Source organism: Podarcis bocagei, assembly GCF_964188305.1.
Source record: "Podarcis bocagei genome assembly, chromosome: 14".
In the NCBI taxonomy this organism is placed as follows: Eukaryota; Metazoa; Chordata; class Lepidosauria; order Squamata; family Lacertidae; genus Podarcis; species Podarcis bocagei.
In genome coordinates this window covers 52,862,515-52,886,471 of record NC_138139.1, presented here as the reverse complement: position 1 = coordinate 52,886,471, position 23,957 = coordinate 52,862,515, and the positions used below count along the sequence as shown (strand labels likewise).

Genomic DNA, 23,957 nt, shown 5'->3' with positions numbered 1-23,957 from the left:
TTTACATTAATTCATTTATGGTTTGAGTCTTGAGAACTTACCTAATAACATTGTGGCAGAAGGTCAACCTACTTTGTCTTCAGACACACTCATTAAATATATGTGTGCATCATGTTCTGTGTGTTTACAGCACTTTCTTTCTATAATATTGTGCTTACAAATCTCTTATTTTTATAGCTGTCCTAAGAGAGTCTGAAATCCAGTCTTGATCTATTTTTTTTGTTATACTCTTTTCGGTGCTGTTTAGGCATTCTCCCCACCATTGCAAATTGTGCTTAGTTTCATTGATACAATACAATTGTCTGACAGCTAGAAAATTACTTACCTCCTCTAAGACTGTCATTTTAGGGGAGGTAGTGCATTGCATTGCACCTTTTGGAGGGCCTAAAAAATGCTAGATTCTCATACATGATCAGCATTATCAAGGACCCGGAAGGAAGGGACTGACATACAGAACTAGAGACTGGATTAAAGGGAGAATTTTAGCCTAGGTTGCCAAATGGTTTCTCGGCACAATTCAAAGTGCTGATTTTGATTTCCAACACCCTATATGACTTGGGTACAATATGTCACTTGTTTCTAAATGAATCTGAAAAATGGTGGCAGAAAGACTGCATCCTGCCCTTGCTTATTTGCTGGGGTCAGGAGCAGGTGGTAATGCAAAGGGGTGATTGTGGAAAGACTTTAATGAACCTTTGCAGCATGTGCTGCTTGTTAATTAAAAGAAGTAGTTGTTAAAATGCAGCGCTTTCTTCTCATCCCCCACATGCTTGCATGTGCTGGGGGTGGGATGGGGCAGAATTCCCTGTCGGTTGTAATCTCAGCTGTAGGCTTAGTAGCAAATGCTGAATACCAGCAATATTTTCTTCTACTCCACAGTGCAGCTGAAACACATTTCACTACTGGATAGCAATGTAACATTGAGAAAGAAGCATATGTTTGTGGTGTAATCTTACGACACTTGCCTGACCTTGCCTTTCCATCAACCATCATCTTTTTTCTGTCTACGTAAGGGAAAAGGCTGATCTGTGCATATATCTTGATATCTGTGCAGCTGCTCAGGCACAGATCTACGGTCTAATCAATGGCTGGTTGTGCTTTGCATGTCCCTGGGTTTGTTGCACAAACTGGACAGAATGTAGGGCAAGACAGCCACCTGTTGGGGAATGCTCTATGTTGAATTCCCTACATAAAGCATGGTGTTGGACTAGATGGCCTTTAAAACACCCTTTGGCTCTACTGTGTATGGTTACTACTATCACTTGCATTGCTTGGCCTTTTGGCTCCACTCCCCTTCTCCCCTGATAATCATGTTTAGGTACAGACACTGTTGGGGTACTCTGAAAGCTTAAGCCACAATAACTTCGCAGGTCTCTAAGGTGCTACGGGACTCCCATTTTACTAAATAAATATGCCCAAGAGTACCATTCTATTTGCTTGCACTTGTGAATATTGGCTCTGTCTGAATGTTTAAGAGTATTTACTAACCTTCAGCTTTTCTGGCCGCTTTCAACTCCAATTGGCAGCACAGGATCCACTTTTTACAGCACGTATCTGTTGTTTTCTGTGTTTGGAGTGACCAAGTACAAAGGACAGGGCCCCTAGCTGTGCAGAAGCAGGAATTTTGGCAGGTGCAACTTTCTTTGTTCTAAATGAAACCACCGAATGGAGTTATCCAGAGGTTTGGAGCATGGATGAGAGCCAACAAGCTGTAGCTCAGTCCAGATATGACTGAAGCACTGTTAGTGGATCATTGCCTAGACTGGAAGGATGGGAAGTTGCCTGTTCTTGATGGGGTTCTATTTGCTCTGAAAGAGCAGGTACGTAGCTTGGGGGTACTTCTGTATCTTTTGCTCTCGCTCAGGTGGCCTCAGTGGCACCAACCAAGTGCCTTCCATCAGCTTTGGCTGGTGGCCCAGCTGTACCCTTACCTGGACAAGGATAACCTAACTTCTCTTGCCTATGCTCTGGTGATCTCTAGGTTAGATTATTGCAATTTATTATATGTAGGGCTGCCTCTGAAAGCAGATTGAAAACTTCAGATGGTGCTGAATTCGGCGGCCAGGTTGCTCACTCGGACAAGTTGGTTTGAGCATATTACACTGATTGTGGCTCCACTGCACTGGCTGCAGATTAGTTTCCAGGCCCACTTCAAAGTGCTGGTTTTGACCTATAAAGCCTAAAATGGCTCAGGACCACAATACCTCCAGGACTGCCTCTCCCCATATGAACCAACCTGGACCCTGCAATCATCATCTGAAGGCCCTTCAGCTTTCTACTCAGCAAGGAGAGACAGACCAGATAAAATCAAGGTGAAACTGCCTTTCTGCATACCCCACCCCCTTTTGTATTTGCTGGTATTCCCCAACCATTTAGAAAGAAAAAAAAAACACCATGTGCAAAGTTCTAGTCAGTGTGCTTGAAGCCATTTCAGTGTCTGTTTTTCTCCACTGACAGACCTTGGGTGGAGGAGGGATGGAGCGCTGAGCTTTCTCTGACAGTCAACCTCTCGCCTCATTAGGTTTTCATGTTGCTGTGCAACTGTGAAATTCATCAGCCACTTGCAAGTGTGGTAATAGAGAATAAATCTAAGATGACTTGTCTTACAAGATTGAAGCATAAACAGTTTTTGTTGACACCCTTTTCCTCTTGGAAGAATAGAGCTAAGCTTTTGCCCCAAGTGCTCACCTCTTCTAAAATAGCCCTACCTCAAAAAAAAGCGCGTTGGCGTCTTCAAGTGGATTTCTCACTTCACAGATCCAGAACTTTTTATCTCAGGTCTCCATATATTGTTCTGCTAGTCTTGAGTGAAGATGTCTGATTTGCCTGTTTTGGGAAGCTCTAGTTCACGTTGGTCCAATAGTATTGTACATGGAAGTGGTTGTTTGTTGTTGTTTTTTAATAAAGAAATCCAGTAATTTCTTGAACTTAAAGCGAGTTTTTGCCATTTCACATCATTTAAATAGCTGTCTAGCAAACTGTTGTTGTTGTTTAGTCGTTAGTCGTGTCCGACTCTTCGTGACCCCATGGACCAGAGCACGCCAGGCCCTCCTGTCTTTCACTGCCTCCCACAGTTTGTAGCTTTGAGAACACTGTCCAACCATCTCATCCTCTGTCGTCCCCTTCTCCTTGTGCCCTCCATCTTTCCCAACATCAGGGTCTTTTCCAGGGAGTCTTCTCTTCTCGTGAGGTGGCCAAAGTACTGTCTAGCAAAGTATAGTCTAGCAAACTAGTTTTACCTCTATAAGGATTGGTTGGGACCTGAACTAATGGTTTCAAGTTACAAGAAAGGAGATTGTGACTGAACGTTAGGAAGAACTTGTTTGACAGTAGAACAGACCTCCTTGGAAAGTGGTAGATTCTTCCTTGGAGGTTTTTAAGCAGAGGGTGGATGGTCATCTGTCATGGGCGCTTTAGTTGAGATTCCTACATTGCAGGGGGTTGAACTAGATGACCCTTGAGGTCCCTTCCAACTCTACAGTTCTATGATTCTGTAAAACTCAATGGAGGAATTTCCATCAGAATTGAGCTGCTCAACTTACAGCAGAAACAGCTGAGACTGCATACTAATAGGAGAATGTGCATATTACCTGGTGGATGTACAAATTGCAGTTGAGATACACACATTTCTCAGAGGATTGGGGATTATGCATAATGATAAGAGAATATATGAAATTCAGCTGATATATGCACAGTTACTGAGGTCTGTGGGAGATTATGTATATTGACTGGGGTACAGGTCTCTCTTCATGGAAGGATTATGTGCACATTCACCATGAAACCTGGTGAATGTGCACAATAGCCAGTTGTTATGCACATTAACCAGTCAACTTAGATTCCCCTTAACTTATAGGTTTTAGATTGTTATCTGCTTTGCCCAAGAGTTAAACAAATAGAAATAAGACCAAAAGTAATTTCAGACCATAGTCCGATAGAATTAGAATTGGAGAGTTTTGAGAGAAGAACTTTTAGATGGAGGCTAAGAGAATACCTCCTAGACGACCAAAATATTGTAGAAACTGCTCAAAAAAAGCTAAAAGACTATTTTGCAGATAATTGCGATAAAGGGACAAAGATCAATGTGATATGGGACGCAAGCAAAGCAGTAATAAGAGGATACTTTATTCAGCAGAATGCGATCAAAAATAGAAATAGAGAGAAAGGGAAAAAAGAAATCCTAGAACAAATAATGGACAATGAACAAAAATTAATCCAGAAACCCAACTGCCAGAAAATAAGGGAAAATATCAAAATTCTACAAGCGCAATTTGCCACTATAATAAATAGAGAGGTAGAGTGGAACATAAAGAAACTAAGGCAAAAGAACTTTGAATTTTCAAATAAATCAGGCAAATGGCTTGCATGGCAAATTAAAAAAAGGAAAGAACAAGGTGTAATAAACAAAATTATTGTAGAAGGAGAAGAGATAACAGAACCAAAAGGAATTAGGAAAGAATTTCTGGATTACTATAAAAGCCTCTACAAGGACAAAGAGAGAAACAATTTAAGGAAAATAGAGAGATTCTTGAAAGACAAAAAGGTGCAGAAAATCCCAACAGACAAGAAACAACGATTGAACACTCCAATTGAAATAGAGGAGATAGAGGAAGTCATAAAAGACTTAAAGAGAGGAAAGGCCCCGGGACCTGATGGTTTCACAGCGGGTTACTATAAAGAGATGAAATCTATCCTGGTGAATCCTTTGAAGGAGACTATGAATAACATTTTGAAAAAAGGAGAAATTCCGGAGACCTGGAAAGAAGCATTTATTACATTTATCCCCAAACAAGACGCAGACCCAACCCAAGTTAAAAATTTCAGACCGATTTCTCTTCTAAATACAGACTATAAAATCTTTGCTGGTATCCTTGCGAGAAGATTGAAGTCGCTGTTATCAGAAATTATCCACAAAGATCAGGCTGGCTTTCTTCCTGGCAGGCATATGAGGGACAACACAAGAAATATAATTAACATGCTAGAATATCTGTCTGTCAGGATTGATAAGCAAGCCATAATGATGTTTGTGGACGCAGAAAAAGCATTTGATAATGTGATATGGGACTTCATGCTGAAAAATTTGGAGCATATGGAAGTGGGCAAGGATTTTTTCAATGGGGTTAAAGCAATATATACGGAACAGAAAGCCAAACTGATTATAAACAACATAGTAACAGAGGAAATAAAGATACAGAAGGGAACAAGACAGGGATGTCCACTTTCCCCGCTACTATTTATAACAGTCTTAGAAGTTCTTCTAAATTCAATCAGGCAAAACAAAAAGATAAAAGGAGTGACAATTGGAGAAAATGTGTATAAGACCAAAGCATTTGCAGATGATTTAGTAATAATGACCGAAGATCCAGTGATTACAATAGAAGAAGTACTAAAGGAAATTGATCAGTTTGGGAAATTGGCAGGTTTCAAACTAAACAAGAGAAAAACGAAAATGATAGTTAAAAATTTGGACCAAAGTGTAATAGATACAATCCAACACCAATCCCAGATAGAGGTGGTTAAGAAAGTGAAGTACCTTGGAATTTGGATAACACCCAAGAATATAGACTTGTTTAAGAATAACTACGAGTCGGTATGGAGAGAAATAAGGAAAGATTTGGAAGTGTGGGGAAGATTAAAAATGTCATTCTGGGGAAGGATAAATACGATCAAAATGAATATACTACCGAGGGTACTATTCCTGTTCCAAACTATTCCCATAATTAAGGGGAGCCGTATTTTTAAAGATTGGCAGAAAGTGCTTTCTAGATACATCTGGCAGGGCAAAAAACCCAGGATTCAATTTAAACTTCTAACAGATATAAAAGAAAGGGGTGGGTTTGCCCTGCCAGACTTGAAGCTGTATTACGAGGCATCATGCCTCTGCTGGTTAAAAGACTGGATAAACTTAGAGAATAGGGAGCTGCTCGATTTAGAGGGCTTCAACAATAGGTACGGCTGGCATGCCTACTTAGGACATGAGAAAAGGAAAGTACATAAGGGGTTTGGAGATCATGTCTTCAGAGGTCCAATTATCGAAATATGGGAAGGATACAGAAATTTATTAGAACCTAAGGTCCCACACTGGTTTTCACCTCTTGAAGCGATGAGTGTGAAGAAAATCAATATGAGGAGTAATTGGGCGACATATAGTCAATTATCAGTTAAAGAAGATGGGAAGTGGAAAATAAAGCCTTATGAGCAAGTTAAGGAGCATGTGTATGATTGGCTTCATCACCGTCAAGTTAACGAGATGTTCAGGAAAGATACTAAAGACAGAGGGTATGTAGACAAAGACTCCAAATTTCAGATGGAAATTATAAATAATGATGTAAAAATAATATCTAAAATGTACCGGATGCTGCTGGATTGGAATCTAGGAGATGAAGAAGTGAAATCAGTAATGATCCGCTGGGCTATAGATGTAGGCCATAGTATACAATTCGAGGATTGGGAGAAATTATGGAAAGAGGGTCTAAATTTTACAGCATGCATAACAGTAAAGGAAAATGTCATGAAGATGTTCTACAGGTGGTACATAACACCTGTAAAACTATCAAAAATGTACAAGATATCCAACAAATGCTGGAAGTGTAAAGATAAGGAGGGCACCTTTTACCACATGTGGTGGGAGTGCCGGAAAGTTAAAGAATTTTGGGAAAGAATATATGTCGAATTAAGGAAAATCTTGAAATATACGTTTAAAAAGAGGCCTGAATTTTTTTTGCTAGGGTTATTAGGGAAGGATATTGAAAAGGCAGATTGTAAATTTGTATACTATGCGGTCACGGCAGCAAGGATAATTCTTGCCCAGAAGTGGAAAAAACAGGAGATGCCAACGTTAGAGGAGTGGAGATCAAAGTTATTAGACTACGCAGAGCTAGATAGACTGACAGGGAAGATCAGATACCAAAGAGACCAAAAGTTTATCAAGGACTGGGGAAAGTATGTGGAGTACCTGGAATATATCAGTGAGGGAAAAACGACGTTAAAGGGATTTAGAGAAGCACTGTGAAAAGATTAAGAGTTATTGTTCTAAGCAAACAGAAGTTAGCAAAGAAGACCAATGACAATACAAACTGAGAAATGTGGGACTAGGGGTATTGCTACGAAAGATTTACGGACAAGCTGAAGGAAGTCTATAAAGAAATGACAATGTAAAGTTTTAAGTGAAAAATATCTTTAATGTATGTATACTGCGCGCGGGGTGGTTGGATCTTTTTTCTTTGACATGTGTTTTTGTTGTTTTTTTTTTTCTTCTTTTCTTTTTAATTTTTACCTCTCGTTTCCTTTCCTTTTTGGAAAATCAATAAAAATCAAGTACAAAAAAAAAAAAAAAGATTGTTATCTGCTTTAAGCTTCCTGTTTTGGTTTGAAAGGTGGGATTTAAATCGGACTCTTTGTTGTGGAAAGCCAATTTTGGGTGCAGCTGTTTTTCCACATAGTTTCCAAATAGTATAGGAAGCAGCTTTGCCATTCTTTAAATGTGGAAAATGATTCATGTGCTGGTGGTTATTCTTAGAAATAAAACAAGTTTCACTTTTCAAAAAGCTGCTAGCTATTGCAGTTGTTCCGATGTTCCCCGGGTGTTAATGTGTTCCCAGGATAAATAATCAAGGAATCAGGTCAGATTATTTCTCCATCCAGCTCAGTATTGTCTGCTATATGGGCTCTGTACTGTTTCAGACAGGAGTCTTTGCCATTCCTACCCAGAGATGCCAAGGATTGAACTAGGGACCATCACACATACTGTGGCGTCAGAGTTTTGCTTCTTTATCATTCAAAGAATGCTGCAGTTGTTTAACTCAGACTATTCTTTCTAGTGGCCCATGCAACATAGATATCGTCTGTGGCAAATGATAACCTGGATAAAAAAATCCCACATCCCTTCAAGAGCCACATAACAGTATCCTTTCAAGTCCCTGTATCTTAGATGGGACCACCTATGCATTGTTACCATTTTCAGAATATTCTTCACGGTAAAATGTTTACTTCCATTTTGATTACAGCAAGCCACCTAGACTTCGTATTGTCAGCTTGAAAAACATGACAATGCACACAATTCCTTAAAGCAAGCTAGAAGTTACTGGTAATTTCTTTTTTGAAAATATTTAAAAAGGTTTCTGAACAAGGCCTCTTAGCTGAGTGCCTGCCCCTGTCAGGTCCTGCAGTACTGAGGAAAGTGGTTTGAGTCTCAGTGGTTCAGAAATGCAGTCTTCAGCTATAATTGTTGTAGGTCTTGGGTGGTTTTTATCTGTTTCCTGTATGTTGTCGATTTTAATTTGAATGTTAGTTCCTTTAATGTTGAAGGAAGATGAATAGTATTTGGTGTTCATGGTGGTAGAAATGAACTTGGAATCAAGGACACCAGTAAAACAGCAACAGCAACCAGGCTGCTTTCAGGAACAATTTTCTCTCTCTTTGTCTATGGACACACAACTCCACATGTAAAGAATCCATATGCACCCTATTAAATTCAAAGGATGCACACATACACAGCATTAAGCAAATGTTTCTTTTTAAGAAATGCCGAGGGAACAGCCAGAAAAGGGGATATTTATGGAAAGAGACAGCAATATATGCAGTCATTGCTTTTGGGGTGAATGCTTGAAGGAACTTGGCTTTTGATCACGTTAGGGATATGCTCTTAATTTGAAATAGTTTATTTTAAAATTCAGTGCATTCAGCTTTCAGCTTCAGTTTGCATATAGTTCAGAGCTGAAGAAGCTGTGGCCCTCTAGGTACACCACAACTCCTATCATCCTTTACTACTGACCACCCTGGCTGGGGCTACTTGCAGGTTTTCTTTTTTTAAAAAAAACTATATTTTATTGATTACCAAAATAACAAGGCAGTTAACTAGGTAACCAATAGATCTCTTCCACATGCACCCCAATATGGATGTATACCTAGTTACAACATCATTTGAAAAAGAAAGAAGTATGACAAAACATACTTTAGCTATGGCCCCAGAGTTTCAAGAAAGCATTAGATATGTGTAGGTTCTGTTTATGTTTGGGCTCCATTATTTATATACCAACTGATTATTAAAAACAACAACCTGAAAGCAGTTTACAAAGTCTTATACTGAAGGTAAATTTTTCCACCATAGCCATATTCCTGTGGATCTACAACTGAAATTATTGTCAGCTGTCTTCCAACTTTTTGCAACTTCAATTCATGCTGCTAGCAGCAATGGAAATCAACATTTCATGTATTAAATCTTAATTTTCACCCTTCCAAAGGTTTTGAAGTGCCAGTTGCAGGAGTTCGTATTAAGTTCGGTCGGTGGCAGCATTAATTTCTCTGAAAATCATCTCCCATTATAAAGAATCTTAGGGCACTCCCAAGGCATGTTTATAAAGAACTCTTTATGCCCCATCCCCTCCAACACTGAAAACTTTTGTTTGTCATTATACCGATTAGCCTTGGTGGAGGTTGATGCCACCTATGAATCCACTTAAGGGCGTATTCTCATTCCCAGTTGAGTATCCCAAAATAGCAAAATCATTTGGGAATTCCCTCCCCACAGAGGTGTGTCTGGCACCTTCATTATTGTTTCCAATGTTTGCTGAAGGCACACCTCTTTACCCTGGTCTTGGACACCTGAGACCCACCCTATTCCTGCCATTATAATTTGTTTAATCTGTTTTTAATGTTGAATTTTGAATGGTTGTGACTCCCTGGGACCTGACGGTGAACGGCAGGTAAAAAATTGAATGAATGAATAATAGTTTATCCTCTAACAATTAGACTCATAATTACAGTAGTTTTCAGGTTGAATTCATTTCTCTGTTGTGTGTGTTCTCCGTATTCCAGAATATCCAACCTGCAACGCAGTACCCACTTCTGATTTTCTCCCTGTATTGGTCTGCATTTTTTTCTCTTCTGAAAAGGAAAATGGGTTGTGCTAGGGCTGCTGATCTTAGCTTGGGGCTTAGCCCAGTTGTGGGTCCCAATCCATCCTCGTAATGGAGTCTCTTGTTTAGAGTTCTGAAATGAGCCCTGCCAAAATAATAGGTTCTAGTCGAAAGCAGCTAATATATGAAACAGCCCTCTTATTTGGCAATAGTCCTCCACACAGTCATTTTCATATGTCATTTTCCAGTGGTTACACATGAATACTTCCTCTTTAAAATTCTTTTCAATCTAGCAAACCAATCCATCTTCAGAACACTCAAATGGGATTCCTCTTGTGCTTGCGGCTTGGTTAAAATGAAGAGTAGGCTGTGGCTTGCTAAACACTCAGGCTACAGCAAACCAATTAGCTTCTAAAGCACTGCAGCACTTCAGAGGCTGTATTGTTGCCACAGACTAACATGGCTGCTTCTTCTGGAATTTGTCGCAATACAACCGAATATTTTGTCTCTGTGTCGCTAAGGGCATGTTACAGTCCTTGCAACAGTCAGCGCAGTTGGTGATACAAAGAGGGAGCTCCCAGGTTGACTGAGTACTAAAGCCTGTTTGGAAAACATGGACATTAAAGAGAGAGATTTCCACCACCCAAATCAGTTGTAGCGGTTAGGGCAGCCTGAGGACATTAGATGTGACACAACGTCAGGTTGTAGACTGGAGCATCCCTTTGAGCTGGTTTTTTTTTTTTAATCTACTGCTTTCTTCTGTTTTTAATTCTTCTTTGAGCGTTTAAAATATTCAAGCCACTTATTTTAGCTGCTCCTGGTAATATTCCAGCAGATTAGCTCATCTCACTGTTTATAAAAAGCACATTAGATCTTTTAAGAGGCAGCATCTGCTGCTGTGAAAACCAGTATGGTTCAGCTGCGCTTGGAGCTGGGCAACCTAGATTCAGATCCCTGTTTGCTTCACTGTCCTTGCAAGTCTAACATAGCTGCTTCTCCCCAAATTGAATTCTCCCTCTCCTGGCATAAAATCATAAGAGTTGTAGAGTTGGAAGGGACCCTGAGGATCATCTGTTGTTTTCACGTTTAACAGGAAATCTATATTCTTGCTTGATAGCTTTCCACTGACATGTTCTTCCAGTTCTCACATAGCATTCTCCGCATCCCCCCCCCCATATATCGGATTGTTTCCTTTTCGATTTCCCCAGCAATTTATTTTTAACATAAATTTCCAGTAATTTCATATTGTTGTGCCCTGTGGGCTTTGGAAAAACAAATGGCTATTTAGATCATGCATTCCCACCCCTGGCATTTTAGTAATGCCAGCTGTTCATCTGATGGGAGCGGCAGTAGCTATCTTAAAAGGTTCCCTGTATTTTTAAGAACCTCAATTCACATCTATGCACTCAGGATGTTAATGAATTTAATTTTTTTTTAAATCTTTCCATAAATAAGTAGTAACAAAAACAGGCTTTAAGTAGGGAACATGTCACTCAAGCCTATGTTTTGTTGACATTCACTCATATCTAAATGCTGGAAATGGTTAGAGTTGATTGAAATATTAACCAGTTGGTCAATATTTCTGTGTGTGTGGGCGCACACGTTTATTTGCTTGCTTTGTTTAAGGCATTTAAACAAAGCTCAGGGACCAGTCAAGTGGTGGGACAGCATCTAAGCTTATGCCTAGCCATGTACCTTAGAACTGTGCTGTAAACTTCAGAACCATGTAACCTGCAACCTGATCATGTTTGGTCATTGTAGTGATGTTTAGAATAAAGCCTTTGGCAGTAATTGAGCTAAGAATCTGAATACTGTGTCCACAGGTGGGAGCTGGGGACATGGATGGAGTTACCTCCCTTGCTGGGGTCATTGTTGGTTGCTCTTTATAAAGGTGAGAGACCTCATTATGGGTCGAAGTATTCATTGTAGTGACATCTAGGCTACAGGGAAAGGCAGAAAAAGAACATCTTGCTGAAGGCAAGAGTTGCCAAGTTTAAGACTTTGAGTCAAAAGAAGTAATATGAGGCAACAGAAACAAGAATCTATCCTCAACATTGAATGCACTTTATTCACATGAACAATGTGCAACACACCGGGTACCTTTCTTTTTCTGGGAGTGTTTGCTGCTCCTCATACCCTCTCCAACTGAATTTGGTTACCATGAAGAAAATGACCAGTTATATTTGACTCTTTAGTTGAATATAGCAGGAGGAAATGCAGGCTAGCATGTCAGTGAATTATCCTGTGATTATTTTCAATACAGTGGATGCCACTGATGAAGATTCATTTGAGTCTGGTGTGTGAATGTATATATTGACTTAATGTGCTCGCATCAGTTCATTATTCTATTGCAATATTGGTTCATTTCCTTGAGAACAAATACCAGCTGGAAACGTCTGCAGGCCACCAACTTGAAGACCCTTACAACTCTTAACTACTTCTGACATTTTGATTAGAAAAGTTAAAAAAAACCCACTAAAATGAATCTGTGACAATTTCATTTCAGTTTTAACAGATGGATTTCAAATGAAACCACAAAAATTTGCTTGTGCTGAATTACTATGTACATGAGGACTCAGGTCTGCAGAAGCATATTAATTTATAAATTAAAAGAGAATTGTGTAGCCTAGCAAGGACTTATGATCAGTGACTTCAAGGGCCAAAAGAATGTTGAGGACAACTGAGTTGTTGGAGATTGAAGGCATCCACTGGAAAAAAAGAAAATGAGGCCTGTTTTATTTGTGTCCTGGTACAGTTAAAACTCGTATTTTGCAGGGACATATCAGATACATGAAAAGAAAAAGGATACCTCTCCCTTCCCCATGCCTTTCCCTAGTTACCTCACTAGACTAAGACTTAGGCTCAAGGTTCCCAGTTCGATCCCAGAAGACTTGTTGCAGAGGGAATTTTCAAAGCTTTTTGGTAGAGGAATATTTCTCTCCCCCCCCCCCCCGCCACCGCCCTGAATCTGGAGATGCGCCAGATCTTTCCTTACACTGTGCAGTGTAATGCTTTGTGATGCATAGATGGCTGTGATACACCACAATCCAATCCCATTGATTGCAAATTATGATAGCAGAGATGTATGTTGTTTTTCCATCCCATGTTATGTAAACATGCCATTGGGACACCTTCTGTTTTCTATCTGCTTGAGAGTAATTTCTTTTGAGGCTGATAAGGTAATCTTTATGGTTCTTGTTCATCTATTTGAGGCTTTACTGCTTCAAAGAGTGATGTAAACAAGCTGCTTCTGAACTCTGCATTTCCTACCTTACAGGTTAGCTGCCTTAGACACAGTTAATGCAAAACAACTGAAGCATCCATTTTGTTGGACTTGCAGCAGCTTCTGTGAGGAAATCTGTCTTTTCAGTGAGCATGCTCAGTTGACAGCCTGCCAAATTTGAGCTAAGCTTCATTTAATAAAGATTTAGTCTGTGGGGATGTGTCAGTACAAACTGCATTTGGAGAGTGGGAGAGATTATCCTTTTCTAAATCATTGTTCTGCAGAGAAGCTTTCAGCAAGTATACTGATAAAATGGAAAAGAACAACTTCCCTGCAGGAGTCTATGTACAACTCATGAGTGGTTCATACTTGAAATTAGGGTAGTGATGAAAGAATCGGGTACCTGTGACCCCTCCTTGGAGGTTGCTAAGATACCAGCATCTCAACTATGGGGAAACCTCTCTTGGTCCAATTCTGACACCATTTTATGTAGGAAGTTGTTAAATAATAATAGCAATTAACAGTATTTTTGTTCCACCCTTCCTCCAGTGGGTTCAGGGCACGTGTGTATGATTCCTCCCTTTTACCTTTGCAGCAATCCTATGGGGTAGATCACCAATCAAGCTTTGTGACCAAGTGGTGTTTTGAACCTGGGTCTCCCCACCTTGTTCAGTGCGCCAGCTCCTAGACTACCCAGGTTGCGGTTGCCTGCCCACATGCTACATTTCTCTTCAGTGTTTGACTGGGTTTGTGGAGAGGTCTGATATTTGTGAATGCCTATGTCAGGCATAGGCAAACCCCGGCCCTCCAGATGTTTAGGACTACGGTTCCCATCATCCCTGACCACTGGTCCTGTTAGCTAGGGATGATGGGAATTGTAGTCCCAAACATCTGGAGGGCCGGAGTTTGCTTATGCCTGGCCTATGTGCATCTTACAAAGAATTACCATTCACTTTGGCAACATAAAACGCCCTTCACTGCCTTCAAAGGGTAAATGTGGCATGTAGAACTCTAAAAACATTTCACTGTCCCCTGGTCCTTTTAATATACCTCTGAGAATGGCTGCAAAGGAGCAAGGAGCAGATGATGTCACCCTTTGGCATGATACAGCGGAAACTCCAGTAAGCTCCTAAGAGTGTATGTGCATGCAGACTTCTGTGGTAGGAATCATTTGAGCGTTGTTTCTTTTCTTTCCTTTTGTGAAAGGAGGGAATTCTCTCAAATCTTTCACAGTCCTGCAGCTCAATGCTGCTGTCTCAACCATGGTTAAGAGAGAACTTGAAGTAGCATGCTATTTTAGATGAGTTTGCTGCAAAATGATTATTGCAGACCACAGGTTCTATAATAAATGCCTTAGCACAACTTCAGCTTGTTTTGTTTTAAAATATAACTTTGAGCAGTGCTGCATTGAAATGAGAAACAGGAGCAACAGACAAAAGGTTTGATTTGAGAATTTATCATCTTGACTCCTCCTTGAGGCAGAACTGTAGTTCAGTATTGGGGTATATGCTTTGCATGCAGGGGGTTGCAGCTTTAGTCCCTGAGATCACCAGGCAAATGGACCACAAATGGGAGAATCCTCCCTCTTCTTGAAGACACTGGGGTGCTGCTCGTAGTCTGAGTGGGCCAGGGGTAGCCTGCATGTTGGACTTCAGATCCGATCCTCAGTACACCTTGGTCATAGTAACTGGGGCTGATGGAAATTGGAATCCAAAAGCATCCAGAGGGCACCAGCTTAGGTAAGGTTGTTCCAAACTAGTTGTATTCTGAAATCCTGGGACAACTCCTTTGCCACATGAGTGGCATCTAGTGTAGTAGACCAGTGTTTCCCAACCTTTTTTGGGCAAAGGCACACTTGTTTGATGAAAAAAATCTCGAGGCACACCACCATTACAGCCCCGTGACGTCAGCGCGCAGCGTCACGCCGGGAGGGACGCACGAAAGTGTAAGTTTCAATTTTTTCCCCTCCCCCTTGCCGTGGAACCTCCAAGCTTTGGGGGTGGGGGGGAGGAGGCAGCAAAGCGAGGCAGGAAGGAGAGCGCGGCTTGGCTGGGTGAGCTTTGGCAGGGGCAGGGAATGAGAGCCGCGAGGCGGGCGCTGCGGACGGAGGCGCTGCCCGCCGAGCTCGCAGGCAGCCAGACGGCAAGAGCCCCGCGCTGGGCGGCCTCTCCTCGCCGCCGCCGCCCCGCCTCTCGCCACCCGACTCGCCCGCCTCCCTCCAGGCAACATCTCGCGGCACACCAGGCAACATCTCGCGGCACACTAGTGTGCCGCGGAACAGTGGTTGGGAAACACTGTAGTAGACAACCTGTCATTCTGCAATCAGTGGTATTTGCTTAACTGAAAGCTTTGGTGTTGCTCAGTTTCCCAGCAAGGATAAGCACAAATGTTTGTGCTTTCTTTTCGGCAGGCATTTTTGTGGTATTTCAATTGTATAGTGGCAGTCAACCTGTTTTTAGGACTAACTTTTCATTTAATTGTAGTATTTTTAATGTCATTTCCAAGGCTAAGGGAGAGTTTTTATTGTTAAAAATTCATACTTTCTGTAATTTTATCAGGATTACAAGAGGACAGGAAGGGCAAAAGAGACGTAACTGATTAAAAATAAAATCCCTTCTATTGCACATTTCTGGGACAGATTTGTCTGTGGAGTGAAGGTTACTAACATTACTGTGTTGGCACAAATCTCTTGGGCTCCATTCCAGGACTTGCAATTCAGTGTCATTTTACAGTCAGTAACCTCCAGATTTGTGTCCAAAAAGCAATTGGTTCAAGTATTTGTGTGTGTGTGTGTGTGTGTTTAAATTGCAGAAAATGAATGAATTTGAATAAGTCATGCTAGAATGACATCTGAGTTCCTCATACTGAGTTGGTATAGATGTAATACCAAACTGTGGTTTGGTACTACCTGAAAAAGCCTTAAAGGAACCCCAATCTCATGCATTACCTCCTTCCCTGGCTTGCAGCCAATCATTGCTTACCATTTCATCCAGCAAATGGTGATTTGCACTTCTCCTGCACTGGAAATGAGATGCTGCAGTGTGGGGGTTAGGACTTTGCAGAAACTACTCCAGCATGGCCCGTTTTCTCAGTTGGCTCTGTTTTGCCCTCAGTGATGTCGCATAGCCAAAGCTATCCCATTCATGATGTGATGCAATTGATCAGCTTGTCTTAAATAATCCTTGTAGCAAATCTAGAAAGAAGGCATGGTAATTTAGAAGTAGGGGGAAATGAAAAAGAGGAGAAAAGGGAGGTATTTTGGGTGGAGGGGAAGAACAGTATCATGATTTAAAAGGGTTATGGGAAAGATCTCGTAACTTCTTAAAAGCATCACTCTGGCATTGAGCTAATAAAGATAAGTCTGGGAGGGATAGGCTCCCCATGTAGCCCCCAGAGTAGCCCTTTATCTTCTACCATGATGGCACTCCTCTTACCATGCTTTTTCAGTGGTCTACATGCATGCAATCTGAGAAAAGCAAAGAAGTCTAACTTACACGCATTCTTCCCAGATTTGGAGGTTTAGAGACGCATTTGGCTGCGCAGTGAATTCTGTGGCCACAGTGTATGCTACCAGTGTACTTAACCATCAGCCTAAATTATGACTTTGTGCAATAAACTGTATGAAGAAAAATGTTTTCTCACAGGCTTAGCTTTCAGTTTTAAACTGCACATTAATGAAGGACTTTACAAAAGCCTCGTCTATTCATACTGAGGAGGAGTGGGTTTAAGATAAGGTTACCAGGCATCCCCATTTCCCAGGGACAGTCCCCAGATTTACATATCAGTCCCCATACAAAATCCATTGAAGTTGAAAAGTGTCCCGGGATTCCTTGAAAAAAATCTGGTAACCTTAGTTTAAGAGCCTCTTTCATGTGACAGGAGCCTTAGCTCATGTGGTAGCCAATGTTTGTGGCCTTCAGCCCTCCATACTTCAAAAATATGCCCCCAGTTCTAATCAGTGATGCAACGAAATAAGCTGTAAATGTGAAGTAGCCCTCACTTAAAATACAGTCCAGGTAAACTCCCCCTGTGACTCAATCTGGATTTTAAAAGGGAATTCCTTATTTGCTGGCCTCTCAAGATTTTGTGAGCAATAGTACTTGTGGAGATCACAGCAATTGGGCCACAAAGGTGATTTTGTATATTCCTGCTATGGAAATGCCTCTCGGTTAACTGTTTTCTCTCTCTCTTCCTCAGGCCCTCTTGCTGCTGGGTGGTGTTGCTCTGTCCTGCCTTGCTCTGGATCTCCTCTTCCTCCTTTTCTATTCCTTCTGGTTATGTTGTCGCCATCGAAAAACTGAAGAACAGCTGAATGCAGATTGCTGCTGTACAGCTTGGTGTGTCATCATTGCAACTCTGGTCTGCAGGTAAGTCCTCCCCCTCCTCCAGACTAACAGAAGGGCAAACAGAACTAATCTGACAAAGGCAGAGATAAAGTTGCCTTCTCATTCTGCCACTGCTGCCACATTTACCCAGCCAGCTACCCAAAGTTGTAGCTTTTCAAACATAGCCTTCACCAGTCTATGATACAAGATAATATTCTCTTCCCTAGCTGGCTCCATAGTAAGTGTAAATAAACTTTTGGTCTCTTCCTGATCCAGGCTCATTGGGCTGCTTAAGTCAGTGTAGATCTGTGGTGAAACTGTTGGCTTAGCATTGTGTCTGTTAGATCATAAACCTCTGGGCAAGGCCTACCTTATCTTTGTATATTGCTTAGAAAGCCACATCATCAGAGTATGTAAAATGAAACTGATCCTACAACACATCCCCCAGAAAATCAGGAATCCACCAGGATCCATCAGTGGGGGCAGGCCAGCTGAATGGGCCCATCTTTGCAGGAGGAAATTGTTTCCACCAAGTCCTAACTTGATTATCAGTTATCTGCATGCACAGAGCATACTAAAAACTGCAAGAGTGATTGTAATGCTTTCCTCTGAGAGTAGCATGTGGAGGTAATCCCCCATTCAAGGTCATACTGTCCTTAGAATAGAAACAAACATGTAGTTCTGCAGTGTCAAGCTGGCATTCTATCTTTGTTGTTTTTCTAACCTTCAGGAATATCTGAAATATCCTTCAAATGCCTTATCCTTATTGTCTTCTCCCGACTTGATTTTTGTGGGAAACTTTTGTTGTTTACTAGTTTTGTGCTAAGCACAGCTAGTAAGCTACTCTTCTTACCCCCATTTTTTAAAATGGAATTCACACAATTTAAAGAAAAACCCTGGATTCCTTGGAGAGTTTATTTGCTTGGGTTTGAATGGCAAAAGCTGGAAGTGCAAGCAAACAAGTTTGTTCACCACCTGAGATTTAGAACAGGGCAGACAGTAGAGGGAATGGGGCTCCTCACCTCTCTGCTCTTGAGTGGGGATGATGATTGGTACAAATTGGTTATTCTGGTAGCATTAGTAATAATGAGCTTATTTGCCCACAGACAGGTATGATTCATGGAGCATTTTTCTAAAGTGAACAGGGCAGAAGTTCTGCTCTTTCTGCATCAAAGCTTGAGATAGATTAGCTTTCAAACTATATTGCAGCACACAGGGGTGACCTCTGTCCATCCACAGAGCTATTTTGATGCCTCTCTGCATTTTAAATTGCATTTATCAAAAGACTGATCAGCAGTTTACAAAGGGAAAACTTCAGCCAATGGTCCTTGTAGCTGTTTCTGATCTCTTGGCACCTTGAGCAATTAGAAAAATTCACTGCCAGTCTTTTAAACGGTGGTATTTCTAGCCCTTTTACCGGACCTTTCTTGGCAACCAACCCATTGCTGTGTGACCAACAGATCTGCAGCACCTTGGTGCATGAGATACTCAGGGTCTCTGGAGAGGGCAAAACATTTCAGCTTTGAATAGCACAATTAACTTTTGCCTTTACTCTTGCCCATTCTGAATGTTATTTTGGGTTATCCTCTACTCCCTTTCCTCAATCTACCATCAAGCATTGCATTTGCAGACTTTTAATCCCGCATATGACAAACCTAGAAAGCATCTTAAAAAGCAGAGACATCACCTTGCCAACAAAGGTCCGTATAGTTAAAGCTATGGTTTTCCCAGTAGTGATGTATGGAAGTGAGAGCTGGACCATAAAGAAGGCTGATCGCCGAAGAATTGATGCTATTGAATTATGGTGCTAGAGGAGACTCTTGAGAGTCCCATGGACTGCAAGAAGATAAACCTATCCATTCTGAAGGAAATCAGCCCTGAGTGCTCACTGGAAGGACAGATCCTGAAGCTGAGGCTCCAGTACTTTGGCCACCTCATGAGAAGAGAAGACTCCCTGGAAAAGACCCTGACGTTGGGAAAGATGGAGGGCACAAGGAGAAGGGGACGACAGAGGATGAGATGGTTGGACAGTGTTCTTGAAGCGACCAGCATGAGTTTGACCAAACTGTGGGAGGCAGTGGAAGACAGGAGTGCCTGGCGTGCTCTGGTCCATGGGGTCACAAAGAGTCGGACACGACTAAACAACAACAACAATCCCGCATATGTTGAAGAGAAAGTGGTTATAGCAAATTTTATTTAAGCACTGTGATTTGAGGATTCTTGTTTTTGGTCTCTTAGGAGAGTGTTCCTAACCATGGCTTTAATCTAGGGTTTCTCATAGGTAGCCATCAGAGACTTGGGGTGCAGCCACCAAGGCACTCTGTTGTCTTTTGTGGGATGTGTCTGGGCTGCAGGTGTTCTTGCAGCTGCCATGCATAGGCAGGATTAGAACTAATGAGTAGAAATGGCAGTGAAGCAGATTTCAGCTAAACATTTGGATAGACATCCTAGTGGTAAGAACTGTTTGACTGTGGAACAGGACTGCCTCAGGAGCTGGTGTCTCCTTTGCTGGAGGTATTAAAGAAGAGCCTGGGTGGACTCAGGAATGCTGCAGATGTCTTGCTTGGTAGATCAAGAATTGAGGAGGGAATTCCAGGGTACCTTCCAATTCTGATTCCAATCCTCCAAAAACACATTTGTTACTTTTAATGTACCTATGGACGCTGTAGATTTTCTGAGGTGTGCTTTGTTTGTGATCTTTGGAAATAGTGGAAAGTATTGGAAGAATTATCATCATCATCATCATCATCATCATTATATATTGTGAACCTTCCTGAGATCTTCAGATGAAGGGTGTTATATGAATGAATGAATGAGTAAATAAATAATAAAACACCAGAGAAACAAGAGGAGAAAGTTAGGGTTCCCAACAACAGAAAGTTTGTTGAGCTTTTTGTGGTTTTGGCCAAAGTTGTTAAGCTTTTTTGCCAAAATAGGACATTTTTGAGCTATTTCTGAGGAGAATCAGCAAAAACAACACTGCCAGCATGGGCTGCCATACCTCCGAATATTTAGCCGATTTCCATACGAACACTGCTGCAGGATTCTGGATATGTCCAGGAAATTCCAGACAGATTGGTTCTGATCGTTGGGAAATGTCTTGAACAACTGCATTTAGCAGAAATAACATGCAAACAGATGTTGAAATATGGCTTTTACAGCTCTACCAGAAATAGCATTTTCTCCCAATGTTGAAGAATAAGGTGGTAATTAGATGGGAATATTAACTTGTCCCCAGGAGTAACAAAGGTTCTTTTTTTTTTAAGGATTCAGCTTGTAAAGTCCCTTTAATTAAAGATGTCTTGCTGCCACTGCAATATTAACTTGTAAAGATGAGACTTTTGTGGATGGTGGGTCTCTTCTTAGGAAAGGGAGGAGGGGCTATGTATATATTAATTGCTGGGCCCTTATTTTGAAGCCTCACTTTAGTGCTAAATAAGGGGAACAGGTCATTTGAGTGGCCACACACAGCATCTCCTGTATGCATACAACTTTGCTTCCGTGTTTTTGATATCCACTCCCTTATTCAGAAAACCCCCACCAGATTTCAGTGATTCTTAAGGAACTTTGTTAATCATATCCAGCCATACTCAGCCTAACTCCCCACCCCCCCCACCCCCACCCCCGATAGCTACTAGGTCCTGCTCATAACAAAGTTCTTAAACACAAAATTATAGTTAACAGAATACAACCATGTTCTCTTTTGCTCTTCTTTTATCCAACAGGCAATTTGTGCTCACTGGGCTGTATGTGACCTTCAGGAGTTTTCATTTCTGAAAATCCCAGCTTTTATTCAGTAATGAGTACCAGTGAAAAGCCTGTCAAATTTAGTCAATGAAGGGTATGGGGGGCTTTTCCACAACCTCAATTGCCTCCACCAAATGGAAAATCTCTTCATCCCATGGTCATAATTAGGTTGAGGGGAGGGGCAGCTCTTGAAACAAAGCCTATATACAAGCCTATATACAATTTACTCCACCTTATACAAGAGTAATTTAGTGATAAATGCAATGGAGAATTTCCCATCCCCCATTCCCACATAGTGTTCCTTCCATTTATGTCTGAACCACAGCTGGCTGGTATCAGGTGTGGTGATTTGGTTTTGCTCTCTCTTAAAGCACTGGCAGTGGATAGGCTTTTTTCTTCTTCTCTAGGAGCAGATGGCAGCCACTCACATATTGGGAATGGGTAACCTTTTTCTGTTGGCGGGGGTGAACCATGTGCCTAACAGCCGCCTTTCCACCATGGCCCCCACCATGGTTCACTTTGTAGCAACCCTGACATTCAACCCTGACATGGTGACTGGGAGCGGCCGCCAAGCCCACATAACACCAGTCTTGAAAAACCTACATTGGCTCCCAGTACGTTTCCAAGCACAATTCAAAGTGTTGGTGCTGACCTTTAAAGCCCTAAACGGCCTCGGTCCACTATACCTGAAGGAGCATTTCCACCCCCATCGTTCTGCCTGGACCCTGAGGTCCAGCTCCGAGGGCCTTCTGGTGGTTGCAGGGCCTGCAGGGCTCCGAGGGCCTGCGAGAAGCGAGGTTACAGGGAACCAGACAGAGGGCCTTCTCAGTAGTGGCACCCGCCCTGTGGAACGCCCTCCCACCAGGTGTCAAAGAGAAAAACAGCTACAGTGGTACCTCGGGTTACAGACGCTTCAGGTTACAGACGCTTCAGATTACAGACTCCGCTAACCCAGAGATAATGCCTTGGGTTAAGAACTTTGCTTCAGGATGAGAACAGAAATCGTGTGGTGGCGGTACAGTGGCAGTTGGAGGCCCCATTAGCTAAAGTGGTACCTCAGGTTAAGAACAGTTTCAGGTTAAGAACCTCTGTACCAGACTTTTAGAAGACATCTGAAGGCAGCCCTGTTTAGGGAAGTTTTTAATGTTTAATAGACTATTGTATTTTAATATTCTGTTTGAAGCCGCCCAAAGTGGCTGGGGAAACCCAGCCAGATGGGCAGGGTATAAATAATAAATTATTATCAATCAATCAATCAATCAATCTTTATTACGGTCCAGAGACCCAACAAATCATTACAAATCAATACACAATTCATACAGCCTACCTCCAGGTTAAACAAGCATTTTGTTTAGAATATAGGGCTTATTATTATTATTATTATTATTATTATTATTATTATTATTACCATAGGAACATGGGAGTCTGCCTTATACTTAACCATTGGTCCATCTACCGCAGCATTATATACAGTGACTATCTCTTCCCTCTATCATGGTGTGTGGGACTATTGGCTGCTGCTTTTGGAAGTTACTGAACCTTTCCTTCTCTGCTTTCAGAGGAAACATGGTGACTGCGGGACGCGGGTGGCTCTGTGGGTTAAACCACAGGGCCTAGGACTTGCCGATCAGAAGGTCGGCGGTTCGAATCCCCGTGACCTAGCAGTTCGAAAGCACGTCAAAGTGCAAGTAGATAAATAGGTGCCACTCTGGAGGGAAGGTAAACGGCGTTTCCGTGTGCTGCTCTGGTTCGCCAGAAGTGGCTTAGTCATGCTGGCCACATGACCCGGAAGCTGTACGCCAGCTCCCTCAGCCAATAAAGCGAGATGAGCGCCGCAACCCCGGAGTCGGTCACGACTGGACCTAATGGTCAGGGGTCCCTTTACCTTTACCTTTATGGTGACTGCAGAAATACCTGAACCACACATGATAGCATAAAATTTGAGTGTTTCTTTTCAGTCCCAAGCTAACCTCACTGTTTGTAGCTAGACCTCAATAAGGGCTTAGAAATCACCATTAAATAACAATATTGGCATGACGATATAATGACTTTTGAAATATTGTGATTTTAAGTATTGCTTTCGGATACTGTTCTACAGAATGCAGTTCTACTATGTCTTTTAAACAAGCCACACCTCCAAACTCCCAGTTGATGCCATATCTTATTAAATGATCTCATCGGGTCCCTTGCCTTTTCACATGGCAAGACAGCTTTCCTCCCCCACGCGGCCCATTATTTTACCTCCAGCTGACCTCTGTCTAATTCATACAACAACTGTGTGGGTTAAACCCTTAAAAAAAGTTTTTTTAATGGATCAGTTACAATCAGTCGGGATTATCCGCTTTTTGCCTGACACAAAGATGAAAGCTTATCTCGTCACTAGATATGTGCCTTTGTTCGCTAGAGAAAGGTAAGTTAGGAGATTGTGATCTTACAGGGCCTTCTGTACCTATTTCAGCCCTTGGACTTGTGTCACCTCAGGTGACAGATTTTTGCTTTTCTCCATCTGCTTGGGATGGCAACCTATAATAGTTACATTCTCATATTCTTAGACCTTCCACCGTCCTAAATACGCAGCCTAAGGACTGTTCCTGCTGTCTGCTGCTCATCCTTTAGGTGTTTGGATACACATTTCAGTATTGTTGAACACCACCTCAGGGCCCAACATGGGATGCAGTATAGAAATGTTTTAATTAATTGTGGGTAATTTCTCTGTCCTGAGTCAATTCAACTTGACAGCTTTCATTCCTATTTACAATATTTCTATGCCACATTGATATTTGAAATGGCCTATAGTTATTTATTTTT

At 41.7% G+C, this 23,957-nt stretch overlaps 1 protein-coding gene across 2 annotated transcripts in view; it reads left to right on the top strand.

Annotated features, from left to right (window-relative positions):
• Nucleotides 1–23,957, top strand: part of TTYH3 (tweety family member 3) — an 84,507-nt gene that overhangs the window by 21,571 nt on the left and 38,979 nt on the right. For both annotated transcript variants that reach the window (XM_081169567.1, XM_081169568.1), the window contains exon 2: nucleotides 17,275–17,444. In XM_081169567.1, the coding sequence (XP_081025693.1) occupies nucleotides 17,275–17,444 (170 nt within the window). The remainder of the gene's footprint in view (nucleotides 1–17,274; nucleotides 17,445–23,957) is intronic.